The sequence below is a fragment of the Erithacus rubecula genome, assembly GCF_903797595.1.
Source record: "Erithacus rubecula genome assembly, contig: scaffold_215_arrow_ctg1, whole genome shotgun sequence".
Classification (NCBI taxonomy): domain Eukaryota; kingdom Metazoa; phylum Chordata; class Aves; order Passeriformes; family Muscicapidae; genus Erithacus; species Erithacus rubecula.
Window position 1 is genome coordinate 167,284 of NW_027636100.1, and position 25,954 is coordinate 193,237.

Below are 25,954 nucleotides of genomic sequence, written 5' to 3' on the forward strand. Positions count from 1 at the left end.
TCCACCCCTTCAACCCCCCAAAAGTCTGTCATTGGTGGTCTTCACAATCTTCACTGTCCCCTGCAATCTTGAATCTTCTAATCTTGGTATTTGATGTTTTCAACGTCTTCTCTCCCAATTTAGCACAGTTGATGTTCCAGCGTCCTTGGCGGGTTTCAAACAAGTTATGGAAAAACTCCCGAACCTTTCTCATGCTGTGCACCTGCTGTAAACACTGATCTAAACTGAGAAATACACAAAGACAGCGAGTGTGTGAAAGGGATGTGAGAACTAACAGCAAAATGTGCAGCAATAAGTGACCAGCAAAACACAGCAGCTCAATATGGTTTATTGGCTGGGGCACACACACCAAGCCCAGATTTGCACAGACATGTCCAGCGGGGCCCAAACCCCGTTCAACATTACATTTTCTCCTTCTTTTTCTCGTACTGCCTAAGTCATATTTGCTATTTTACTTTATTTTATACTTGTCTCACTCTTATTTTACTCTTATTTTAATTTTATCTTATCTTAATTTTATCTTAATCTTATCTTAATCATTATACTATCTTATCTTTGTAGTATTTTATCTTTTTATATTATCTTATTGTTATTCTATCTTTTATATTTTTATTTTTAAATCTTATTTTATTCTATTTTATTTTATCACATTTTATTCTATTTTATTTTTATCACATTTTATTCTATTTTATTCTATTACATTTTATTTTATTTTATTTTAACTTATTTTTATCTAATGAATCATTATTTATGGAAGAAACAGTGTGCTAACAACTAACAAAAATATTTAAACTCCTTTAATTCTATTTTCTAACTATCCCTGTATTCTCCATTTTTAAACTATTTATCTAAACTCTAATTGTCTATGGATAGCTTCTTCATATTCTTTTGCAATTGTTTAATTTTGTTTTGAATGGATGCAGAATGGTTAGAAAGATTCATACAACACATCTCATTAAAATTTTCACACCTGTGCTCATGTGCTGATAACAAAAAAATCCATAGCAGCTTTATTTTGCAATGTTGCATGTTTAATACTATCTACATCAGTGAGCATTTGTTTCAAAACAGTGGAAGTAATAATTAATTCTTCAGTCACTTAATATTTCAGCTTGTTGAGCGTAGTCAATGCTTTAGCAGCAGCAACACTTGGGGAGAAAACTGATGTTATTATTTGAACTGGAGCTTCTCAGAATTCTACACTATTGTAACAATCAGGCTTTAAACTCCGAACTTCTTTTTTAACTCTATTGCTGTACCTTGTTTTCTGAAGGGTCTGATTCAACATTTCATGCACACTAGGGGCAAACATAGTCAGCTTTTTTAAATAACAAGGTCTACTAAAAGGATTACTGGGAATTGCAGGCTATGCCCTATTTTCACAAATTAGAAAAACACTTGGGGGAAGCAATCTTGCAACTACACTTTCTTTAGCACTCTCAGGGTAAATCTAATTGTGGCAATACTTAGTTACATTCTTGTACTAGGGAGAATTAGGATTTAAAACAACACTGTTGTTTTTGGGACATGGGACTAAAAAACGTGACTCAAGTTAACCAATTTGAAATTCAAAGGATAATTGAAAAACAAGCAATAATTTCTAGAAACTGACTTTAACAAATTTAGTTCTTTGGGCTCTAATTTATTCTTCCTCAGTGATTGTGTTATTATACTTGCTTGAAAAATTTCTCTATTTGGCTCAATTCTTAATATTTTTTGCATATGTCCACTTTTATACTTACTTTCACTTATGTTGCACTAAGGATTTTCTGTTTCTACTCCTGCTGTGACATGTGGATTTTTTCTAGGTTTTACCCATTTTGCAAAATCAGTAAAGTTAGTAATTGGAACACTAATTAAACATGTATGAAAAGGATCTCTTGACTTGGCTAAAGATAAACAAAGGGAATTTACTTCAGCTGTGTCAGCCTAAGTGAGCTACATTTTTTGAGGATGCTATTTTGGTGGGCTGGTTTGTTCTGTGCTCTTGATGCTGCTGGCTGTTACAATGGACAGAAGAAAAATCACAGAAGCTTACATCTCTAGTTTAATGCTGTTCTTCATCCTTATTTGCTTCTTTGTGCCTTTTTGCTTTCTTGTGCTTTTTTGTTTTGCTGAGCTTCTTCAATTTTTACAACCGCCTTTTTCGCCTCCAATTTTTAGGTCCAACTTTTCAATTTTCAGTGATCTAAAGCTTTTGCTCACACTTAATATCTTTGAGCTTTTTTTCTCTTTTTTCACCTGAAGTTTTTTTGATTAGCCTACAATATTACAAAACAGTTTGTGCAAATTGCTCCTGATTTTCAAACAGACTTAAAGCTTCTCTACCTGTCTTATTTGAATTAACTGTTATACCTGTTACTTGTGTCAAAACTGCCTTAGCGTTGAAATCTTGAGAGTGCTGCCGTGCACAAGCTGAGCACTTTGGGAGTGCTTCTCCTTTAAACAGAGTTCACTTTGAGAAGTTGAAAGAAAGAATATTTAAAGAAAATTATTTAGAATACAATACCATGATAATGGTACCATGACATGAGGCTTTTTCTTAACAAGTTACTTCTAAGTTTCCAGACATGGCTGTGTTTTGACAGTCCTGTTCCTGTTTGGGTCATGAAAGCTGCACGGTAGTTAGGAAATTTCTCTTCTGACTGGGCCTCATTTTCTTGGAGACAGTTGATGCCTGCACAATTGAATAGATGATTACTTTGAACTTGCTAATGATAGAAACACATGCACATCTTCTCTTTAAGTTAGTAAAGCAATTAGGCTTTGTTATTATACATTCAACTGAGGAATTTAATATCTAGTGAGATCAGAATCTTGCAGCAATCAGTAATAATTCAGATATAACAATTAAAAAAATTTTACTATCAGACATAATTAATTATACATGTGACATTAGATGATTACTAAGGACTAAAACACTATACTGTCATCCCAGTGTCTGCAACAGCTGATAAACTTTAAATCGGTGAAGAATTAGATAATCACTTTTGGAAAATGATTTCTAAGCTCACTAAAAAAATATGTCTAGCTGTCATATTGGTAGGGTTAAATTGCCAAGTCAAAGCAACTCGAGTATGGCTTTGCTGCAGAAAACACCTGGGTCTGTTGGCAGTTCCCCATCCAGGCAGAGCCAGGGCGTGGCCAGAGCCCAGGCTTTAACTGGAAGAGAATTCCCTGACATATCTTTAAAAAAAAGCTAAGACTTTTAAGAACAGAAGCTGCCACTAAACACTGTAGGGTGAGACAGCAACTAAACCCTTCCAGCATTCGTTTCTCTCTCAAGTTTTTCTTTAGTCTTGTTTTCTTTCGCAAGAACTACAAGATCATCAGTTTAGAGGAAACTTCCAACGAAGTTCAGATATCATTACTTGGAACTCTGAAAATGCTAAAAATCATGAGACAACAGAGAGGCAGCCTGGATAAAAGAGATACATATGCAATTAAAAAAGAAACAGAAAAGATCTTGAAAATGACACGTCTCATAGATAATTACACCAGAGATGTTAAAACACGTAAAAAATGCTGTCTGTGCATACAACAAATCCAATATCAACATCTTACGAGTTTGCCTATTACAAAATTGGTAAATTCACACTATACAATCAATAGTGTTAATTATCACCTAAGTAAAATAAAAGCACACTTAAGAAAACTCAGTTAATCAGTATTAATATTAAACATAACTGGAACAAAATGTTGTCTAAACTTAGTGACACTGAAACTTAATAGAAATGAAATCTAACAGAATTAACTTAATAGAACTTAGCCTTAGTTAATTTTAGCAGAACATATTTGAACTCTAAAAAAACCACCCGTGAAGGAAGAGCTCTCTGAATAAAAATGACACAAGCATTATCTGCCTGTAAATATTGTTGGGTACATAAATTTCTAATTATTACAGTAAAAACTAATAACGTTATAACAATGCTACAGTGCACTCATATAGTTTTGAACTCTTCTAGTAAAACCGTAAAAACCACTTTAACCACTAACTGCTTTTAACTGTCCCGCCTTCTTTGTTTTTCTTTTTTGTTTTGGTTTTGGTTTTTGTTTGTTCTTGTTTTTGGGTTTTTTTTGTTTGTTTGTTTTTGTCGGGGGCGGGGGGAACCGCGTCCCTCGCAGTCTACGCCGCCGAGCATCGGGCTGGAAAAAGACCTTTATCCCAGCACCATGTCTGGAGCAATGACCCCCATGCCCAGAGCTCCTTTCACCTGGCCGGGCCCCCTGCTCCCTTCTTTTGCTGCATACGCTCCAAACTAAGGGACTGAAACGGAGCATCCGACATTGTTCGCATTCCTCGGCACAGTCTAAAATGAACAAACTTTCCTCGGGACCACTCGCTCCCGAGAGCCGAACCCGGTGATCTGTGCTGGCACCGCGGCCGTGAGACCGGCACCGGCACCGCCACACGCAGCTTTTGCGGGGACATTGCTGTCTTTTCTCTTCGCCCCCGCGATCAGAAGCCGTCGGGCTTTTTTTCTCTCTCTGATTTGTCTATTGACTAAAGTTCTTAGTTGGGCTAATTTTCTCTTTCTCGGGGCAATCGCTCTGCATTTGAATATTCGTGATCTACACTTGAATGCCTGCTCTGACTGAGCTCTGGTAACTCTCTTCTTAGGGCTGCTGTTAACTCTTCAGGGGACACCACGGGACAGCCCGTAAGTTCTTCTGGCTCCGAGTCCGCGCTGTGGCTGCCCGAGACTTTCCGCAGAGCCTGCAACTCTGTCTCAGGGACCGCTGATGGTAAGAACGGAGTGACTGTCTCTTCCCTCACCAAGCACTCGTGCAAACGCAGCAAAGGCAGCCACAGGGTCACCCGGAATAAATCCTTTTCTTGACTCTATCTAAATAGTCTTTTAAAACCCTCTGGGTCGCACTTGACTGCTCTCACAGAGAGGATATGCTGGAGGATATTTAACTTTGTCTGCATTTCTTGCTTTTCTTTTGATAATAATTTCTCCATCCCTCCAGCCCCAGCTGCTCTCCTTTTCCATGGTTCTTCACTGCACTGCGCACGCTTTTCTCTTGGAGCTTTTCTTGGGAATTTCTTCGTCCCGTGCTCCTGCTGCTTTTTTCCCATCCGCTCTTTGGCATCTTCTCTCTCTTCTGCGTTCTTCGGGTTCTCTCCGGGGTCGCGCTCCGACCCCGCTGCCGTGGTTCTGCCGCGGCAGCCCAGGCTGCGCTTCTGCTTCTTCACTCTGCGGACCCCTTTCAGACACTAAGGCTAAAACACTAAGAGACAGTAAGACACACTAAGTCTAAAAAGTTTCGGCTCGCTTCATGCACCATGTGTACAGTTTACCACATCACCAGGGTCACCAAATGCAGGAAGAAACTGGACTTCTGAACAGCAAATCAATGTGATTTTTGCAGAAGCCAATTTATTGTTTACAATTGACCCCAATTATACATTTCTAGAACCATCACCCACATGGGAACACACTTTACAATTAGTAATTTTAGAATATTAATCCACCCCTTCAACCCCCCAAAAGTCTGTCATTGGTGGTCTTCACAATCTTCACTGTCCCCTGCAATCTTGAATCTTCTAATCTTGGTATTTGATGTTTTCAATGTCTTCTCTCCCGATTTAGCACAGTTAATGTTCCAGCGTCCTTGGGGGGTTTCACACAAGTTATGGAAAAACTCCCGAACCTTTCTCATGCTGTGCACCTGCTGTAAACACTGATCTAAACTGAGAAATACACAAAGACAGTGAGCGTGTGAAAGGGATGTGAGAACTAACAGCAAAATGTGCAGCAAGAAGTGACCAGCAAAACACAGCAGCTCAATATGGTTTATTGGCTGGGGCACACACACACACACAGACATGTCCAGCGGGCTCCAAACCCCATTCAGCACTGCAACAGCCAGGGGGGACTCAGGGTCTCTAGAGGAGAATTTTGACCTTCTTGAAGGGAATTTCTGGGAAATTTGGGCTCTCCCCAGGGAAATCTTGGAATCCCTCTAAGGAATTTTGTGGTTCCTATAGAAAATTTTTGGGAATGGTCCTTAAAGGGAATTTGGGGGGGTCTCATGGGAATTTTGCTATTCTCATAAGGAAATTATGGGGTAAGTAAAGGGAATTTTGCTGTGTTTGTAGGGAATTTCGGGGCCTATATTGAGAATTTTGACAATTATGGTGTCTGCAACAGGAAGTTTATTTTTTTAACTTTGTATCCAAACATGGGAATTTTAAAGTTTCTATTAGAATTTTTGCAATGTTGGGGTCCTCAAATGACATTTCGGAGGATCCCATAGAGGATTTTTGGGATTTTTGGTATCTCTATAAAAAAACTGGTCAAACATGGGAAGTTTAGTTTCTCTAGAGGAAATTTGTAGAATGTCATAAGGGAATATTTGGGAATTCAGGGTCCAAAAGTGGGAATTTGGGGGAGGGTGAGGGATTTTGGGTGCTGAAATTAAGAAGTGAACAGCTGGCATGAACCCTATGAGACCCAGGGCTCTGATTTTAGAGTGATTTTGGCTCCCTTGGGGGGTTTCAGGCCAGTTTGGGTATGTCTAAGTCCATTTGGGTGATTTTAGGAAAAAATGGGCACTTTCAGGGTTGATTTTCCGGCCATCGGGGAGATTGAAGGGTGATTTTGGGCCAGTTGTGTTGGTTTTTAATCAGTTTTGAAAATTTTAGACCCTTTGGTTAGAGTTTAAGCCCATTTGGCTGATTTTATGCCAAACCATGTGAGGATACAGGGTGGATTTATGGATCTTTGTTTCTAAGCTAAACCTGATCAATTCTCAGACCAATTTTAGGACCTGTTAGATGATGTTAGGGCCATTTGCATGATTTTAGACCCCTTTGTGTGAATGTGTGCATTTGAGGCCCTTTATTGGTGATTTGAGGCCAAACCAGATCCTTTTAGGACTGCTCGGTGCTTTGGCCCCGCCCCTTTCCCCTCAGAGTACCCGCCCTTCCCTTGACCCCGCCCCTTTCCTCTCACAGTTCCCGCCCTTCCCTTGACCCATCCCCTCCCAGTTCGGGGTTTGGAACGGGGGAGGAGGAGGAGGGAGGGAGGAAGAGGCGCAGCAGCAGCAGAAGCAGGAGGAGACAAGGAGCAATTTGAGTGTGAGCCCAGAGCTGCCTGAACTCGTAGCCCCCCCGGGACCATCGCCCCCCATCCCGCAGGTGCCCAGGGAGGGGAGCTCGCCCCCAATATCCGGGTGGGGTCCCTGAGTTTGGAGGTTTTCGGGGGGATGTTTGGATCTTGCCGGGCTCTAGGGGCGCAGATGCCCCTCGGGGGGACATCGGGGGGTCCCCGGGAGGTGTTTTTGGGGGTGCTGGTGGGTGTGGGCAGAGCCCCGGCGGGGGCGGGGGGATGCGGGTCCCCCCTCGGTGGGGGTTGGGCTTCCCGGGCCGGGCCCTGCGAGCTCTGCCGGGGCCCCGTGGGGAGCGCACGGGAGCAGCGGGATCGGTGGCGGGACAGCGGTTTGGGAGAGCCCCGGGAGAGCCGCGGCTTCCCTGAGCGGGAGCGCAGAGAGAGGAGAGCCCCAGAAGGGCAAAGCGAGGAGCCTGAGAGGGGGGGACCCCTGGCATTGCCGGGACCCTGGCGGGGGGTGCTGGGGCTGGAGGGGCGGCACGGCCGGGAAAGGGGTTCGGGGCTCCCGGTGCCGCCAGTGGCTGCTCCCAGCGTGAGCCCAGTTGCTCCACACGTGTGCTTCCAGTTTTCTCGGCACTCCCAGGATGAGCCCTGTCACTCCCAGGCATTCCCCATTATGATGGAATTTGCCCCCAGCACGGTCCCAGTTGCTCTCAGTTCCTCCCACGGTCACCGAAAATGAGAGAAAGAAACCAAAGCACCCAACAACAATTTTAGAGAGTCATGGCATAACTTTATTATCTGGGGAGGATGTTGTGGCCAGGATGTACCACAGAAATCATCTCATCCACACATAACCCATGTGTACAGAGAGAATCATTCCATGACTCTCATTTTTAGGAGATTTTTGTGATCTTTTATCCAGTCAGTACTCATAGAAATTAATTGGGTCAGTGTTCATTGGTCTCAACTTGCAAACACTCAATTCCTAGTATTTGGTCTCCTTTTGGATCCGGATTTGTTCCTTTCTGATGTTAATTAGATCTTCCATCCCTCATTTTCTTATTAGTCCTTTCAGAGATGTCTGCAGCTGTGCCAGAGGCAGAGTCTGGGGTGGATGTTCCTTGGTGGCCACTGATGGCCCTTGAGCATTCCAGCTGCTTCCAGTGTGTTGATGTGTTGAGTTCATCTGGCCCCTCCTTATGCAGCAATGCCCTGGAAAGAAAATTACATTTAGGGCAAAGGCAAAGAAAACCCCTTGATTAAACTTATAGAAAAAATTTTAAACGGATATGTTTTCCAACACCACTTTGGTCCAGTATGTTCCCAGTTCTCCTAGCACAGTCCCAGTCACTCCCAGTACTATCCCAGTATGAATCCAGTCTTTGCCAGCACAGCGCCACTGACTCAGACTCTCCCCCAGTTGCCCCAGCATGGTCCCAGTTTTCACCCCAGCACATTTCCACTTGCTCCCACTTAGGTCTCAGTCACCACCCCTATGGTCTCAGATACTCCCAGTATATCCCAGTTGCCCTGAACCATCTCATAGTCATTTCTAGGCACTCCCAGTTACCTCAGTGTGGTTCACTTGCCCCCAGTTTTATCTCAGTTCCTCCCAGTTCCTCCCAGTGTGTGGGCATTTGTTTCCCAGCATGGACCCTATAGCTCCCAAGGACCCCCAGTTGGGCTCCAATCACACACACTCTAATCCAACTCTCAGTATGATCCCATTATGATCCCAGTCACTTGCAAGCTGATTTTAGTCACTCACAGCCTGATTCCAGTGGTCCCCAGTGTGACCCCAGTTGCTCCCTGTCAATGCCAGCATGACCCCAGTAGCCTCCAGTATAATCCCTGTCACTCCCAGTATATCCCAGTCACCCCCAGCATGCTCTTAGTCACTCTCATTCCTTCCCAGTTGCTTTCAGCCTGATTCCAGTTGTTGACAGCCATTCCCAGTCCATCCCAGTATGATTCCAGTCACGCTCAGTGTGATCCCAGTCTCACCCAGCATGGACCCAGCTGCTCTCCCTGTGATCTCAGGATGATCAGAGTTGCTGCCAGAACAGTTCCAGTTGTTCCCAGTTCCTACCAAGATGATCCCTAGAATGGCCCCAGCCTCTCTCAACATTGTCCTGCTATCTCCCAGTTGCCCCCAGAGTGGTTCCAGTCCCCCCAGTGTGATTACAGACACTCTCATTATATCCCTGTTGCTCCAGTAAAGTTCCAGTTACCTCAGAATGATGCCAGTCTTTCCCTGTTATTCCCAGTTGTCTCCAGCCTGATCCCAGTTTCTGTCAGTGTCCCATACTCCCAGTTGTTTCCAGTATGATCTCTGTTCTGGCCTCAGTCCCCCCAGCATGGTTCCAGTACCTTGCAGTTGATCCCATTGCTCCCAATGTGTCCACATTTTCCTCCCAACATTGGCCCAGTAGCTCCCAGTAACCCCCAGTCAGGTTCCATTCCCACCCTCTGTAATTCCAATGGCTCCAAGGATGATCCCAGTAGGACCTGTAGTCACCCCCAGTATGGTTCCAGTCATCTCCAGTATGACCCCAGTCACTCCCAGATTCTCCCATTATTCTTCTAATCATGCCCAGAGTGAATCCCAGTCAATCCCAGTATGGCTCTAGATGTGACCAGCCCTTCTCCATCATTCCCAGTCTGATTGCAGTATGATCCCAGCCATTCTCAGATATTCCCAGTATTATTCCAGTCACTCCCAGTATGATCCCAGCTAGTTCCAGTAGGATCCCAGTATGACTCTGTCATGGGCACAGAGTTCCCATTATCATCCCATGTGGTTCCAGTTGCTCCCATTTCCCCTCACTGTGGTTTCAGTCTCTCCCAGACCATCCCAGTTGCCGCCAGCATGTTCCCAGTCACTCCCAGTTGTCCTCAGCTGCTTCCAGACTGTTCCCAGTTGCTCACAGCCTCTCCCACTCAGTGCAGTTCAAGTTGCTGCCAGTATGATCCAGTATGATCCCAGTCCTTCTGAGCATGGTTCCAGTTCCTCCCAGTGTGATCCCAGCTACCCCCAATTGCCTCTAGCACAGTCCCAGTCCCTCCATAGATGATCCCAGTACCTCTCAGCATGGTTCCAGTCATGCCCAGTGGCCCCCAGTATAGAGTAGTAGCTCCCACTTGTGGAAACTGCTGCTGGGGGTTCTTTCTGACCCCCAGGTGCTCTAGAGGCACCAGACTTCCAGATGCTCTACAGGCACCTATCTCTGGAGCTCTTAGGCTCCTAGTTCATTGGGTAATCCTAAAATAAGCAAAGCAGCTAATAGTTAAAATGGTTATTTATTACAAAGCACGTCTTATTACAAAGCACATTAGTCTCAACAGGCAGTAGTAAAAGCAATGGCAAGCAATGGCAAAAGCAGCAATAAGCAAATGGCTAGAAGCCAGAATGGCTAAAGCAAGTGGCCAGAAGCTGAGTAGCTAAAAGCAACAACTCTCCGAATACATACTGTTATATAGGGTTTTCCCCAGAAGCTAAGATGCAAGCTCAGACCACTACTCTTGAACCTATTAGAATCCTGGTTTCTGAGCTCACCAGGTTACGTATAACAGGATGCAAACACTCAATTGTGTTCTATCTAGGAAATGTCAGCAATATTCTTACTATAACTCAGTTATGTCTTAAGTCCTGTATACAACTGCAGGCCTGGAGCCTCTACTGAAGATACCAAAATCTTTGCCTTGGAAAGAAAATGAAAAGTGTTTTAGGGCAAAGGCAAACAAAACCCCTTGATTAAACTTACAGAAAAAATTTTAAACGGATAGGTTGTCCAACACAACTTTGGTCTAGCATGTTCCCAGTTCTCCCAACTGCTGCTACCACAGTCCCCGTCACCACCCATATGGTCTCAGACACTACCAGTATATCCCAGTTGCCCTGAACAATTTTATAGCCATTTTCAGGCACTCAAAGATACCTCAGTGTCCGAGTTTAGGACAAATTTGGGGAAAGACCTCCAAAGGACCGCCCCCCCACCCCCACCCCAATTCCTTCCTTCACTGGGCTCGGAAAGAATTTTCTTCAGGGGAAAGTGGAAAAAACTTATTTATTAACAAAAACACAAGAGAAACACTTCCCAGCACAGACCCAGATGACCAAAAAAATTTCACTGAGAGAGAGAGGGACGAACTCGGTTGATCTTCGCTGGGAAGGGCGGCAGAGCTTCTTTGGCAGACTTCCAGAGGCAGTCTCTGAGGTTCAGATCCGTCTCCTCTGGAGCCAGTGCAAATCTTCGGGATGAGGAGAAGAAGGGAGAGAGGGAGAGGGCAGCCGGGGTAGCCAGCAGGGTAGCAAGCCGGGGGCAGCAAGAAGCGAGCCGGGGGCCAGCAGAAGCAGCAGCTGAGCTAAGCAGCCCGGGGGAGGGGCGGCCGGCAGCTCCATGGCGGGGGCAGGGAGAGGAGCTAGTCATAACATCAACCCAGGACACTCAGGTTGGTTCACTTGTCCCCAGTTTTATCCCAGTCACCTTTAGAAGAGTCCCTGTGCCTCTCAGTATCATTAGTTTTATTTTTTTTAGGGAGGGGGAATGTTTGGAGAATGCAGGACTGAAAAGCTGAGCAGAAAATGCCCCTTGGGGAGACACTGGGGGTCCCAGTGGCGACTGCCAGAAGAGGCAGCCTGGAGGAGCAGAGCCCTGTGTCCCCCAGGACCCCAAAGTGGGGAGCCCAAAGAGGGGGGAGCACCACTACTGGCAGGACCCTCAACAGCCTGGAGAGGGGCAGGGGGGACTCCTTGGACCCCCAGCACCCCAAAGCAGAGAATAAGGGGACAAGGGACCCTGGGATCCCAAAATCCCACAGCATCCCTAAATGGGGAGAGGGAAGAGAGGAGAGCTTTTCAGATTCCTGTGACTCCCAGCAGCCTGGGGAGGGCAGGCACCGAGTAGATGGGGGACCCCCAATAGGAGCGTGACCCCCAGCAGCTGGGACGGGGAGCTCTTGAACACCAAAGGGGAGGGACCTTTCCCAGGAACTCCTGGGAGGCATTTTCTGGGCTGAGTGTTGGTGTTTGGGAGGTTTTCATGGACCTCAGATGCCCGGGGACTTCTAGAGATGGACTTGGGCAGGAGGAACCTCCAAGACAACACTCTCATCACATGTTTTTCTCCAAACCAGGATTTCCCATTCCCAACCCTTGGCCTGATGGAGGTGGAGGAGGCTGTGAGAAAGAGGAAGATGGTCCAGGAGCCCCAAGCAGGTGAGGAGGAAGTCAGTGCCCCTTTCCCCCCTCTGTCCTGCTCCATCTCCCAGCCCAGCATGGTCCTGTCTGCAGGATAACCCCAGCTGCCAACGCTGTCCTGCCGGGGATACACTGGGGAGATCTCCTTCCCCTTCCCCCTAGCACGGAGGCAAATCCCAACCTCTCCTTCCTCGCCCAGACAAGGAGCTGAGCACGGAGACCAGGGAGGACAAATCCCTGCGGCAGAACCTCATGGAAGAGGCCGTTTGCAGCGGCTCCACGGTGCAGGAATCCAAAGGGGAAGAAAAACCGCGGTGATCCTGCACCAGGAGGGGCTGCAAAAGCAGATCACCGGAATCTGAAGAGGAAAGACCCAGCCTGGGCTGGGCAGGTGGCCAGAGATGGAGCCAGAGCTCAAACCTCATGGTCCATGAGCAGCCTTGTAATGGGGAGAAGCCCCACAAGTGCTCAGAGTGTGGGATGAGCTTCAGATGGAGGTCCAGCCTGATCCATCACCAGAGGATCCACACTCGGGAGCATCCCTACGAGTGTGAGGAGTGTGGGAAGAGGTTTCGCACCAGAGGCAATCTCCTCCTGCACCAGCGCACGCACACAGACGAAAAGCCCTTCCTGTGCCCTGACTGCGGGAAGAGCTTCCAACGAAACTCCAGCCTTACAAACCACCGGCGCATCCACACTGGGGAAAAGCCCCACAAGTGTGAGGAGTGTGGGAAGGGATTCAGTCACCGTTTCAATCTAATCCTTCACCAGAGGATCCACACTGGGGAAAGGCCATACAAGTGTGAGGACTGTGGGAAGGGCTTCAGTCACCGTTCCAACCTAATCATTCACCAGAGGATCCACACTGGGGAAAGGCCATACAAGTGTGGGGAGTGTGGGAAGGGCTTCAGTCAGCATTCCAACCTAATCTTTCACAAAAGGATCCACACTGGGGAGAGGCCCTGTGAGTGTTCCGATTGTGGGAAGAGGTTTCGCACCAGAGGCAATCTCCTCCTGCACCAGCGCACGCACACAGATGAGAAGCCATTTCGCTGCCCCGACTGCGGGAAGGGCTTCCAACGAAACTCCAATCTCACCAACCACCAGCGCATCCACACAGGGGAAAAGCCCCACAAGTGTGAAGAGTGTGGGAAGAGCTTCAGCCACGGCTCCAAGCTGATCTGCCACCAGAGGATCCACACAGGGGAGAGGCCCTACAAGTGTGAGGAGTGTGAGAAAGCCTTCAGGTGGCGTTCCAGCCTAATCCTTCACCAGAGAATCCACACCGGGGAGAGGCCCTACGAGTGTTCTGTGTGTAGGAAGAGGTTTCCCACCTGCTCCAAGCTCTTCAAACACTATCAGACACACACAGGGGAGAGGCCCTACAAGTGTGAGGAGTGTGAGAAGGGATTCAGTCACCGTTTCAATCTAATCCTTCACCAGAGGATCCACACTGGGGAAAGGCCATACAAGTGTGGGGAGTGTGGGAAGGGCTTCAGTCAGCATTCCAACCTAATCTTTCACAAAAGGATCCACACTGGGGAGAGGCCCTGTGAGTGTTCTGAGTGTGGGAAGAGGTTTCGCACCAGAGGCAATCTCCTCCTGCACCAGCGCACGCACACAGATGAGAAGCTGTTCCGCTGCCCCGACTGTGGGAAGGGCTTCCAACGAAACTCCAATCTCACCAACCACCGGCGCATCCACACAGGGGAAAAGCCCCACAAGTGTGAAGAGTGTGGGAAGGGATTCAGTCACCGTTCCAACCTAATCCTTCACCAAAGGATGCACACTGGAGGAGAGGCCCTACGAGTGTTCTGAGTATAAGAAGAGGTTTCCCACCTGCTCCAAGCTCTTCAAACACTATCAGACACACACAGGGGAGCGTCCCTACGAGTGTGAGGAGTGTGGGAAGAGGTTTCGCACCAGAGGCAATCTCCTCCTGCACCAGCGCACGCACACAGACGAGAAGCCCTTCTTGTGCCCTGACTGCGGGAAGAGCTTCAGGCGAAACTCCAGCCTTACAAACCACCGGCGCATCCACACTGGGGAAAAGCCCCACAAGTGTGAGGGGTGTGGGAAGACCTTCAGCCACAGCTCCAAGCTGATCTGCCACCAGAGGATCCACACAGGGGAGAGGCCCTACAAGTGTGAGGAGTGTGGGAAGGGCTTCAGGTGGTGTTTGGAACTGATCCGCAACCAGAGGATCCACACTGGGGAAAGGCCCTACAAGTGTGGGGACTGTGGGAAGGGCTTCAGTCACCGTTCCAACCTAATCATTCACCAAAGGATCCACACTGGGGAGAGGCCCTATGAGTGTTCTTTGTGTAGGGAGGGGTTTCCCACCTGCTCCAAGTTCTTCAAACACTACCAGACACACACAGGGGAGCGTCCCTACGAGTGTGGGAAGTGTGGGAGGAGGTTTCGCACCAGAGGCAATCTCCTCCTGCACCAGCGCACACACACAGATGAGAAGCTGTACCGCTGTGCCGACTGCGGGAAGGGCTTCAGACAAAACTCCAATCTCACCAACCACCGGCGCATCCACACAGGGGAAAAACCACACAAGTGTGAGTGTGGGAAGAGCTTCAGCCACAGCTCCAAGCTGATCTGCCACCAGAGGATCTACACAGGGCAGAAGCTCTACAGGTGTGAGGAGTGTGGGAATGGCTTCAGGTGGCATTCGGAACTGATCCGCCACCAGAGGATCCACACTGGGGAGAGGCCCTACAAGTGTGAGGAGTGTGGAAAGAGGTTCTCCCAGAGATCAAACGACCCAACACCAACGGAGGCACTGGTAAGGGAAGTCTTGTGAGTGCCCCGAGTGTATGAAGAGCTTTGTGTGCTTCTCCAATTCCATCCTTCACTGCAGGACACACGCTGGGCAGAGCCCTGGTAACCCACATTCCCTGGGATCCATGTTGGGAAGACACCTGCCTAGTTATCCTTTTGTTTTGGCCTGCCTTCTCTCTTCTCCATCTCTTTGTGTTCCAAATGCCAAGATCAATCTGTCACTTCAAAATGCCTTGTTCCCTCCTCAAAACAACTCAATCCCAAACAAACCTTACTGGGTTCCAGAGCCATTACTCATTCCAGAGCGGATGAGAAGGGATTGGAAGGCGATTGGGAGAAGTGGGATCCAAATTTGGAGCGGTGGGATTGGGATTGTGTAGGGCTGGCTGGGTGGGATCGATTTGATAGTAAATAAAACTTTGACAATTCCTGATTTCTGTCCCATTCACTTTCAGTCAGTTCCAGTTCTTTTTTCAGCGGCACCTTCTCAGTTGATTGTGTTTGTGTTCTCCTTTCTCTCCTGCCTCTCTCTGCCTGCTCTGTTTCTCTCTCAGGGTCTCCCTTGACCCAGGGCAGCTCCCACCATAGACACTGTCTAACTTGATTTCCACTGCAGGAGCTCCAACAGCCATAGGTGAAGTTCTGAAGGCTGGCAGTGAAATGTCCCTGTAAGATCTTGCTGCTCTTGGCTTTTGACCCCTTCTGAAGAGCTTTGCCTTCAAGGGCAGGAACAACTTTTCCTGGGTGGGAACTGGAATTCCAGAGCCTGGCAGTGTGAGCCCTGCAGGACCACGCAGACTGGGATCATGGGGGCTGGGATCACATGGGCTGGGATCCTCCAGACTGGGACTGCACAGACTGGGACCAAATGGATCAGGGCCATGCAGACTGGGATTGTACAAACTGGAAGCACATGGACTGGGATTGTACAAACTGGGAGCACATGGACTGGGATGGCTCCACCAGAAGGATGCGAAGTGAGGGGGCCCCTCCCCATCCAGGGCCCCCTTCCAGTCCAACTCGGGAGCACAGCCAGAAGTCCCCAGAGTTAATGTGTAGGTCCCAGAGTGCTCACAGTGTGATCCTGGTGCTGATCGCAGTCCTGGTGCCGGCCTCAGTATCACTCTGTCTCAGAGCACTCCTGGCGTCGACCTCGGTTTTCTTTCTGATCCCAGTGTCGATTTCAGTCTTGGAGCAGTCCCGGAGTGCTCCCTGTGCTCATTCCGGTCCTGGTGTTGGTCTCGATCCCAGAGCAGTGCTGGTCTAAGTCCCAGTGGGTCTTATAGTCGCACCAGTCTCAGTTTTGATTCTGGTGCCACTCTCAGTCTTAGTCCCAGTGCCAGTTCTGGGGCTGGTTTGGGCTCAGTCTCACTCCCAGTCCCAGTGGCAGTCTTGTAGATGGGCCAGTTTCTGTTCTGGTGTCAGTTCTGTTCCTGGTCTTGGTCTTCGTTCAAGTCCTTGGCCATTTTATCAATGATAGAGACAGAGACTACGGGCTCGTGATCAGAATCCAAATTTATTGTGAGCTACATTTGTTTATATACAATTTTTAGGAAGGCAGTCATTTTTTTACTTACATTCATTGTGTTAAACATCACCCAGACAAACTTTACATTTCTATTTATTTAGTTCAATCTTCTTTCCTGTTGCCAGTCTTGATCCAATCTTCTTGTAATCATCAAAGCTCTGTTGGTTCTTGCCAAGGCGTCCTGGTTATCAAACTGCACATGCCAATTAAATCCACAGCACTCTCTCATCTTCCACAGTGCTGGTCTCAGTCTCGGTCCGATAGCAGTGCCAGTCTCGGTGCCGGTGCTGGTTCTGTTTTCAGTCTTGGACTCAATGTTGGTCTTGGTCTCAGTTTTAGAGCGGTCCCAGTGCTGGTACTGGTGCCGGTGTTTGTCCCGGTGTGCTTCCAGCGCCAATCTCAGTCTCAGTCCTGGTCCCATATTGGTGCCAGTCTCGGTCCTGGTGCCAGTATCAGTCTTGGTGCTGGTTCCGGTGCTCCTAGTTGCAATGTCAGTCTCAGTCTCGGAGTTCTCCTGATGGTGGTCCCAGTCCCAGAGCAGTCCTGGAGCTCTCCTGGTGCCAGTGCCAGTATTGGTGTTGGTCTCAGTCCCAGTCTTAGTTCCAGTTCTGGAGCGGTGCTGGTCTCAGTTCTGGTGTTGGTTCTGTTCCCTGTCTTGGTCTCGGTCTCCATTCTGATTTTGGCCTCAGAAATGGTGCTGTTGGTGGTTTGGTTGCTGGTCTGGGTCCCAAATATTTTAGGCCCATTTATGTGATTTATACCAAGCTAAAGTGTTTTAGGCTGGATTTTAGGCGCCTTCAGACAATGTTAGGCCAATTTGGATGATTTTAGACCTCTTTGTGTGGATTTGAGGCCCCTCTGGCTGATTTTAGGCCAACCCTGCTGCAATTAGGATGAATTTGTGCCCCTTTTAGGTAATTTTAGGCCAAACCAGGCCCCTTTAGGACCATTTGGCCTTTTGGCCCAGTTCTTTCCCCTCACAGTTCCCGCCCTTTTCTGACCCTGCCCCTTTTCCCTCATAGTTCCTGCTTTTTCCTTGACCCCGCCCCTTTCCCTTCAGTTTTTGCCCATTAGCTACCTTCATTTCTATTCACAGCCCCTGTCAATCATTATCCCCTCGTCTTTCATTCGCGCCGAGCCCTTGTGTTCGCTCCGCCCCATTCCCCTATAAGCCCCGCCCATCTCCTGGCGCATTCACCCCGCACATGCTCAGAACACCCGGAAGTGCTTCCCGGGCGCCGCCATCTTTGCTTCTAGTCCTCCATTCCAGCTTCAGCGTGTCTGAGAGCTGCGGTGGGGCTGGAGGGGACCCATAGGGGATCTATAGGGGATCTATAGGGGACTGGGGTGGTCTTAGTGTCTGTATAGAGGATTTGGGCTTGTCTATAGGGGATTTGGGGGGCTCTGGGTGTCCCTAAAGGTGGTCTGGGAGGTCTATAGGAGATCTATAGGGGCCTGGTGGAACCTATAGAGGGTCCAGGGGGGTCTCATGGTCTCTAGAGGGGAATTTTGAGGTCCTTAAAGGGTATTTCTGGGTATTCTGGGCTCTGTCTAAGGAATGCTTGGAGTCCTTATAGGAATGTTGTGGTTCAGATTGAGAATTTTGGGGTCCTTAAAGGGAATTTGGAGGTCTCTTGGGAATTTTGGGGTTCCCATAAGGAAATGGGGCAATTAAAGGGAATTTTGTAGGGTTTGTAGGGAATTTTTGACTCTGTGTTGAGAATTTTAAGAAGTATGGGGTCTTCGCCTGGAATTTTTTTTTTTTTTTTTTTAAGTTCAAACATGGGAATTTTTAGGTCTCTATTGAGAATTTTTGCAATGTTGGGGTCCTCAAATGGAATTTTGGAGGATCCCATAGGGAGTTTTTGGGGTCTGTATAGAGAAACATGGGTCCCAAAATGGGAAGTTTGTGTTCTCTATAGTAAATTTTTGGGATCTCCGTAGGGAATATTTGGGAATTTTGGTTCCAAATGTGGGAATTTGAGGGGGGGAATTTTAGGTGCTGAAATATGACAGCGAAGATCTGGCATGAAGCCTGTGAGACCCAGGGGTCATCCCAAAGACCCCCAGACAAACAGCAGAGCAACCTAAAAGGAGCAATGTGCAAGGAGGCGTGAAAGCGATTTCCATATGAAGCGAGGAGGCGATGGATTTGTGTGAGGCGAGTTGTGCATTCCTGGTTTGTAGGGAATAAAAGGAGAGGCGCAGGTGGCCACAGGTGTGCGTGTTTTGGAGGAGCTGTCCCCCACGCACCGCAGCGCTGAATAAATACACACCTGCTCTTAGAACTTCTTTTTGTGGGTTTGAGAGTGTTTTTCTGTGCTTCACCATGACCCCTCCCCAGACCTTCCCTGGCCCCTCCCAGGACCCCCCAACACAAGACCCCTCACCAAGACCCCCACGACCCCACCCAAGACTCCAAGACTCCTTCTCAAAGTCCCTCCAGAACCTCCCCAGCCCCTCCCAAATCCTTCCAAGGACCCCCCCAGCCCCCTTCCAAAACCCAGCCCAGGACCCACCAAGAGCCCTTCCGAAAGAGCCCCCACGACCCCTCTTAGGACCCACAGACTACCCCAGACCCCTCCCAAAAACCCCCCACGATCCCACCCATGACCCCCCTGACCCTTTACAGGACCCCCACACCCTCCCAAAGCGCCCCAATACCCCATCCAGACTCCCCCAAGACCTCTCCCCAAAGCACCCGCTACGATCTCTCCCAGACCCCTCCCAAAAGCCCCCCAGACTCCTCCAAAAACTCCCTCCATGACCCCTCTTAGAATCCCCAGACATCCCCAGGGCCCTCCCAGATGCCCCCCACCCCTGCCCCACCTGTCCCTGCGCCACCTCAGCAGCTCCCGCAGCCCCTCGGCCTCTCCCAGCGCCTGCCCCGCTCTCTGCAGCGCCTCCCTCAGCGCCCGCCCGAGCCCGGGGCGGGTCCCGGGGGCTGGGGGCGCCTCTCCATGGCCGGCCCTCGGGTCAGAAGGCGCCACTCCCACCTGGCTTCTCATTGGCTGCAGTGGCGCGCGGAAGGCGGGTGCTGCTGAGGGGAGCCGCGCGCTGATTGGTTCGTTCGGGAAGAGGCGTCGCTATTGGCTGAGAGGGGCCCGCGCACACGGTAGCTGGAGAGTGTGAGGGGAGAGCGGCCGTGTAAGAAGCTGAGGTGGGGCCGGGGGAAATGGGGGGATCTGGGGGGAATCTGAGGGGAATTGAAGGATCTGGGTTGCTTTTTGGGGGGGTCTTTGGTGAGAAATGGGGTATCTGAGATGGGTCTGGGGCGGATTTGGGCAGGTTTGAGGTAGGTATGAAGGAAATGGAGTGGTCTCAGGTGGGTCCAGGATGCATCTGGGGGGAATTTGGGCGGTTTGAAGGGTTTTTGCGGGGTCTGAGGTTGATCTGGGGGAGAAATTTGGGGGGGGGGGGCTGCGGTCTGAGGTGGACGGAACTGGGGGCTGTGAGTTGGGTCTGATGAGAAGTGGGAGATTGTGGAGATTTGGGACGGATTTGGGGGAGGTTAAAGGGAAATTGGGGGTCTAAGGTGGGTTTGGGGGAAATGGGGGGTCTGAAGGGGCTTTGGGTTGAGCTTGAGAGCGTTCAGAAGGTTTTTAGTGGGGTCTGAGGGGATTTTTGGGGGTTGTGAGAGGAACTGGATGGGTCTGGGGGGTTTGGGGGAGTGAGGGGTTTTGGGGGGTTCTCAGGTAGGACTGGGGTAAATTTTGGGGGGTCTCAGGTGGTTCTGACCGAGTTTGGAGGGATCTCAGGTGGGTCTGGGGTGGATTTGGAGGTCCCAGCCTCCCCTTGAAACCTCCTGTCCCCACAGAGGGTCCTGGCCATGGCCATACAGGACCCCTGCCCCAACTACACCATCGACATCAACAACTCAACGAGGAGATCAAGAAGGATGGTAAGGGGCTGCTGAGGGGCTGTCCCCATTGTCACCTGTTCTTGTCCCTGTCCAGACTGTCACCTGTGTGTCCCCACTGTCACCTGTCCTTGTTATGGTCCCCATTGTCACCTCTCCCTATGTCCTGTGTGTGTCCCCAGAGCTGTCCCTGTCCCCACTGTCATCTGTCCTTGTCACTGTCCCCAGAGCTGTCCCTGTCCCTGTGCCCTCACCTTGTCCCCATCGTTTCCTTGTCCCTGTCATTGTCCCATGTGTCCCCAGAGTCAAAGCAGTCCCTGTCCTCATGGTCACCTGTCCTCTCACCCTGTCCCCATCATCACCTCTGTCCTTGTGATTGTCCTTTCTGTCCTTGTCCCCAGAGCTGAAGGTGTCCCTGTCCCTGTTGTCACTGTTACAACCCCATTGTCTCCAGTGCTAAAGGGGTCTGTGTCCCCATTGTCCCTGTGCTGTCCCCATGTCCTTGTGCTGTCCCCACTGTCACCTGTTCCATGGTGACCGTGCTGTCCTTGTGTCCCCAGAGTTGAAAAACTCCCTTATTCTGGGAAAAAGCCTGAAATACTGATTAAAAAAAAAAACCAAAAAAACAAACAAACAACTTAATTCCCTAGGATTACTCTCAAATTAAATTGGGAATAACCCCAAAACTTTTTCTACAAGAAGGCCATGGTGAGACACAAATTTGGGAGAAAATACCAAGATTTGGAGAAAGAATCTGAAACTTTGTAGAAAAATCTTGAAATTCTGGGGAAAATCCTGAATTCCTGGGGGAAAAAAACAAAAATGCAGCTTCAAATATTGCTAAAATCCATCCTGGAACCTCCCAGAGCTTCTCCTTCTATGAGCAACCTGTGGTCAGAGCCTAATCCTTTGGTAAAATACCTGAATTTTGGGAAACATTCTGAAATTCTGGGGAAAAACCCCTGAAATTCTGGGAAAAAAACAAAATCCCCAGTATCAAATGCCCCCAAAATCCCACAAAAAACCCCAAATCCAACCAGGAATGCTCCAAAACCCAACCAGGAGCTGCCCCAAGGCTTCCTGTGATACAAGCAACTCATGGTGAGAGCTAAATCCTGGGAAAAATCCCCTGAAATTTGGGGAAAATCCTCTGAAATTCTGGGGAAAATCCCAAAATTCTGGGGAAAGAACTGAACTCCAGCCAGCAATTCCCAAAGGTTTCCCTTCTATGCCAAGCCCACGATGAAACCTCAAATTCTACCTGGATTCCCCAAAAATCCCCCTAGGAACTCCTCTAAAATCTCTGAATTCCCCCCAAATTCCTCAGAAACTCCCAAATCCCCCCCCCCCCCCAAATCTCTCTGAATTCCCTCAAATCCCCAATCTCCCAGAAACCCAAAAATACCCCTCAAAATCCCTCAGAAAACCCTCAAAAGCTTCATAGAAATGCCCCAAATCCCTCAGAAACCCCAAAATTCCATCTGGAACCTCCCAAAATGCCTCCTGGAACTCCCCCAAATCCCTCAAAAACCTCAAAATCCCTGCTGGAAATCCCTCAAATATCCCTCAGAAATCCCCAAATCCCTCAAAAAACCCCAAATCCTCTTCAAAATCCCTCAGAAACCCCCAAATCCCTCAGAAACCCCAAGATCCCTTCTTGAACCTCCTCAAATTGCCCCAAAATCCATCAGAAACCTCCAAATGTCTCTTGGAGCTCCCTGAAATCCCTCCTGGAAATCTCTCAGAAAAAAATCCTTACCAAAACCCTCTTGGAACCTCTCCAGACCCCTCAGAAACCCCAAAATCTCTCGGAACTCCCACCAAATTGCCCCCAAACCCCTCAGAAACCCCAAAATGTGGGAAGTGCCATTGAAGAGGATCCAGTTCATCAAGATGGACTCGGACATCGCGGCCAAGATGAAGGGAATGTTCGTGGAGCTGGAACAGGACAAGGGGACATAGGGAACAGTGCCTGGGAGTTATGGGGTCAGTTCTGGGATTTGGGGGTCAGTTCTGGGATTTGGGGTCAGTTCTGGGATTGGGATCAGGATCAGGAGCACAAACGGAACAAGTGCAAGGCCAAGGGTGGGGATGCACCTGGCCCCAAAAAGGGAATAGGGCACAGGGGGCACAGGGAGCTGTGCCTGTGAGTTATGGGGTCACTTAAGAGAGATGGGGTTATGGGATGTGGGAGAGGGTAATTTGGGGTTCTCTCTATGCCTTTGGTATAACTTGGGGTGTTTTTGGGATAATTTGGGATTCTCTCTGTGCTTTGGGGTAACTTTGGGCAGTTTTTGGGGTCTCTCCTCAGGGGATGCTGCCGCTGGCGCAGCCACCCCAGATGCTGCCACACCTTGGGGGGGAACTGCCCTACATCCCCCTGGGGCATGATCCCATCCTGGGAATGGCCCCAAACCCTGGAATGGCCCCCATGCCAACCCCATAGCCTGTGAGTGGCCCCCTAACCAGAGTTAAAGGGATTTATAGGGTTAATGGGGGATCGATGGGGGATCGATGGGGTTAATGGGGTCACATGATCCCACCTCTGGAATGGCCCCAAATCCTGGGATCCCCCCAGGAATGGCCCCATCCCCAGGGGATTTTGAGTTTTTGGCAGATTTTTGGGGATTTTTGTGAGATTTGGGGGGATGTTTTGGTGTGTATCCGGTGTGACTTTGGGCTGGTTTGGGGCCAATTTTGGCTGGTTTTGGGGTAATTTTGGCTGGTTTTGGGGCTGCTTTTTGGCTGATTTTGATCTGATTTTGTCTGTTTGGGGCTGATCTTTGCTGATCTTTGCTGATTTTGGGTTGTTTCCCCTGTTCCCAGCTCTCAGAGAACCCCCCCAAACCACATTCTGTTCTTGACCAAGCTCCCTGAGGAGATCAAGGAGCTGATGCTGTCCATGCTCTTCCAGCAATGAGAACCAGGAATCGGGAATTCCAGGGGCTGCAGGATCTCAGTGTGGGGAGGGGGTGGAACTATGGGGGAAATATCAGGATTTTGGGGTGGTTTCTGGATTTTTGGAGGAATGTTTCTGGATTGGGGGTGGGGAGGGCGGGGGAATTTCCGGATTTTTGGGCAACATTTCTGAATTTTTGAGGCAAAATTCCTGAATTTTAGGGGGAACATTCCCAGGTTTTTTTTGGAGAAACATCCCCAAACTTTTGAGGGGAACATTGCTGGGTTTTTAGGGGGAATGTTTTGAATTTTTAGGGAACACTTCTGAATTTTTGAGGGGACATTCCCAGGTTTTTTGGGAACCATTCCCGGATTTTTGGGGGACATTGCCATGTTTTTGGGGATCATTGCCATGTTTTTGGGGGAACATTCCTGGGGTTTTTGAGGGAACATTTCTGAATTTTGAGAAAAATTCCTGAACTTTTGAGGGTACATTCCTGAATTTTTTGAGGAGCATTCCCAGGGGTTTTGGGGTACCATTCACTAGTTTTTGTCGGGCCATTCCCGAATTTTTGGGGTACCACTTCCAGGTTTTTGTGGTACCGTTCCCAGAGCTTTTGGGGACCATTCCCAGATTTTGTGGGGGCCATTCCAAAAATTTTGTGGTACCATATCTTGGTTTTTTGGGGTACCATTCCCAGGTGTTTTGGGGTACCATTCTTGGTTTTTTAGGGGAACATTCCTGAGGTTTTTGAGGGAACATTCCTGAACTTTTTGAGGACCATTCCCTGGTATTTTGGGTTGCCATTCCCGGTTTTTGGGTGCCATTCCCAGGTGTTTTGGGGTGCCATTCCCGGTTTTTTGGGTACTATTCCCAGGTGTTTTTGGGACCATTCCCAGGTGTTTTTGGGACCATTCCCAGGTGTTTTTGGTACCATTCCCAGATGTTTTTGGTACCATTCCCAGGTGTTTTTGGTACCATTCCCAGGTGTTTTGGGTACCATTCCCAGGTGTTTTTGGGACCATTCCCAGGTGTTTTTGGTACCATTCCCAGGTGTTTTTGGTACCATTCCCAGGTGTTTCTGGGACCATTCCCAGGTGGTTTTGGGACCATTCCCAGGTGTTTTTGGTACCATTCCCAGGTGTTTTGGGTACCATTCCCAGGTGTTTTTGGGTGCCATTCCCAGGTGGTTTTGGTACCATTCCCAGGTGTTTTTGGTACCATTCCCAGGTGTTTTTGGTACCATTCCCAGGTGTTTTGGGTACCATTCCCAGGTGTTTTTGGGACCATTCCCAGGTGGTTTTGGGACCATTCCCAGGTGTTTTTGGTACCATTCCCAGGTGTTTTTGGTACCATTCCCAGGTGTTTTTGGTACCATTCCCAGGTGTTTTGGGACCATTCCCAGGTGGTTTTGGTACCATTCCCAGGTGTTTTTGGTACCATTCCCAGGTGTTTTTGGTACCATCCCAGGTGTTTTGGGTACCATTCCAGGTTTTGTTGGGACCATTCCCAGGTGTTTCTGGGACCATTCCCAGGTGGTTTTGGTACCCATTCCCGGTGGTTTTGGTACATTCCCAGGTGTTTTGGTACCATTCCCAGGTGTTTTTTGGTACCCTTTCCCAGGTGTTTTCTGGGACCATTCCCAGGTGGTTTGGTACCATTCCCAGGTGTTTTGGTACCATTCCCGGTGTTTTGGGTACCATTCCCAGGTGTTTTTTGGGTGCCATTCCCAGGTGGTTTTGGTTACCATTCCCAGGTGTTTTTGGTACCATTCCCAGGTGTTTTGGTACCATTCCCAGGTGTTTTTGGGACCATTCCCAGGTGGTTTTGGGACCATTCCCAGGTGGTTTTGGGACCATTCCCAGGTGGTTTTGGTACCATTCCCAGGTGTTTTTGGTACCATTCCCAGGTGTTTTTGGTACCATTCCCAGGTGTTTTGGGTACCATTCCCAGGTGGTTTTGGGACCATTCCCAGGTGGTTTTGGGACCATTCCCAGGTGTTTTTGGTACCATTCCCAGGTGTTTTGGGTACCATTCCCAGGTGTTTTTGGGGACCATTCCCGGTTTTTGGGCTGTCCCTCGCCCCGTTCCCCGTGCCAGGTTCCCGGGTTCAAGGAGCTGCGCTGGTGCCCGGGCCCCACGACATCACCGGCGTGGAGTTGGACACCGAGGTGCAGGTGGGCGCTGCCCATGGGGCCCTGCAGGGCTCCAGGATCACCCGAGGCAACTCCACAGAGATCTCCTTCAACAAAAAGTGACCCCAAACCTGCCCAAACACCCCCAAAACCTAAGAAAACATGCCTGGATACCCCAAAATTCCAGAGAAATGCCTCAAAACTGCCCCCAATACTCCAAAACTGCCTTCAAACACCCCAAAATTCCAGAGAAATGCCTCAAGACTGTCCCTGGATACCCCAAAACTGCCCCCAAACACCCCAAAAATCCCAGATAAATGCTTTAAAAACTGCCCCTGGACACTCCAAAACTGCCTCGAAACATCCCAAATCTTTTCAGGCTGCCCCAAAATCTACTAGAAACAACCCAAAATCCCATAGAAACACCCTAAATTCCTCCAAACCACCCAAAAATGCCTCAAAGCTGTCCCCAAATATCCAAA

The 25,954-nt window shown here is 48.9% G+C and overlaps 1 protein-coding gene and 1 long non-coding RNA gene across 2 annotated transcripts; both read left to right on the forward strand.

Moving 5' to 3' along the window:
* Positions 1–12,903: 12,903 nt before the first annotated feature.
* Positions 12,904–16,843, forward strand: LOC306815763 (uncharacterized protein; the record flags this gene model as incomplete). The annotated part of the gene is made up of 3 exons (XM_079332315.1): positions 12,904–13,994; positions 14,590–14,828; positions 16,818–16,843. Coding segments are annotated over 3 exons (1,356 nt in total), but the record flags the coding sequence as incomplete, so codon positions are not given.
* Positions 16,844–19,804: 2,961 nt separating this feature from the next.
* On the forward strand, positions 19,805–22,425 carry LOC306815760. The gene is made up of 3 exons (XR_013777462.1): positions 19,805–19,874; positions 20,397–20,480; positions 22,314–22,425. It is a non-coding gene; the product is annotated as an uncharacterized lncRNA (long non-coding RNA).
* The last annotated feature ends 3,529 nt before the right edge of the window (positions 22,426–25,954 follow it).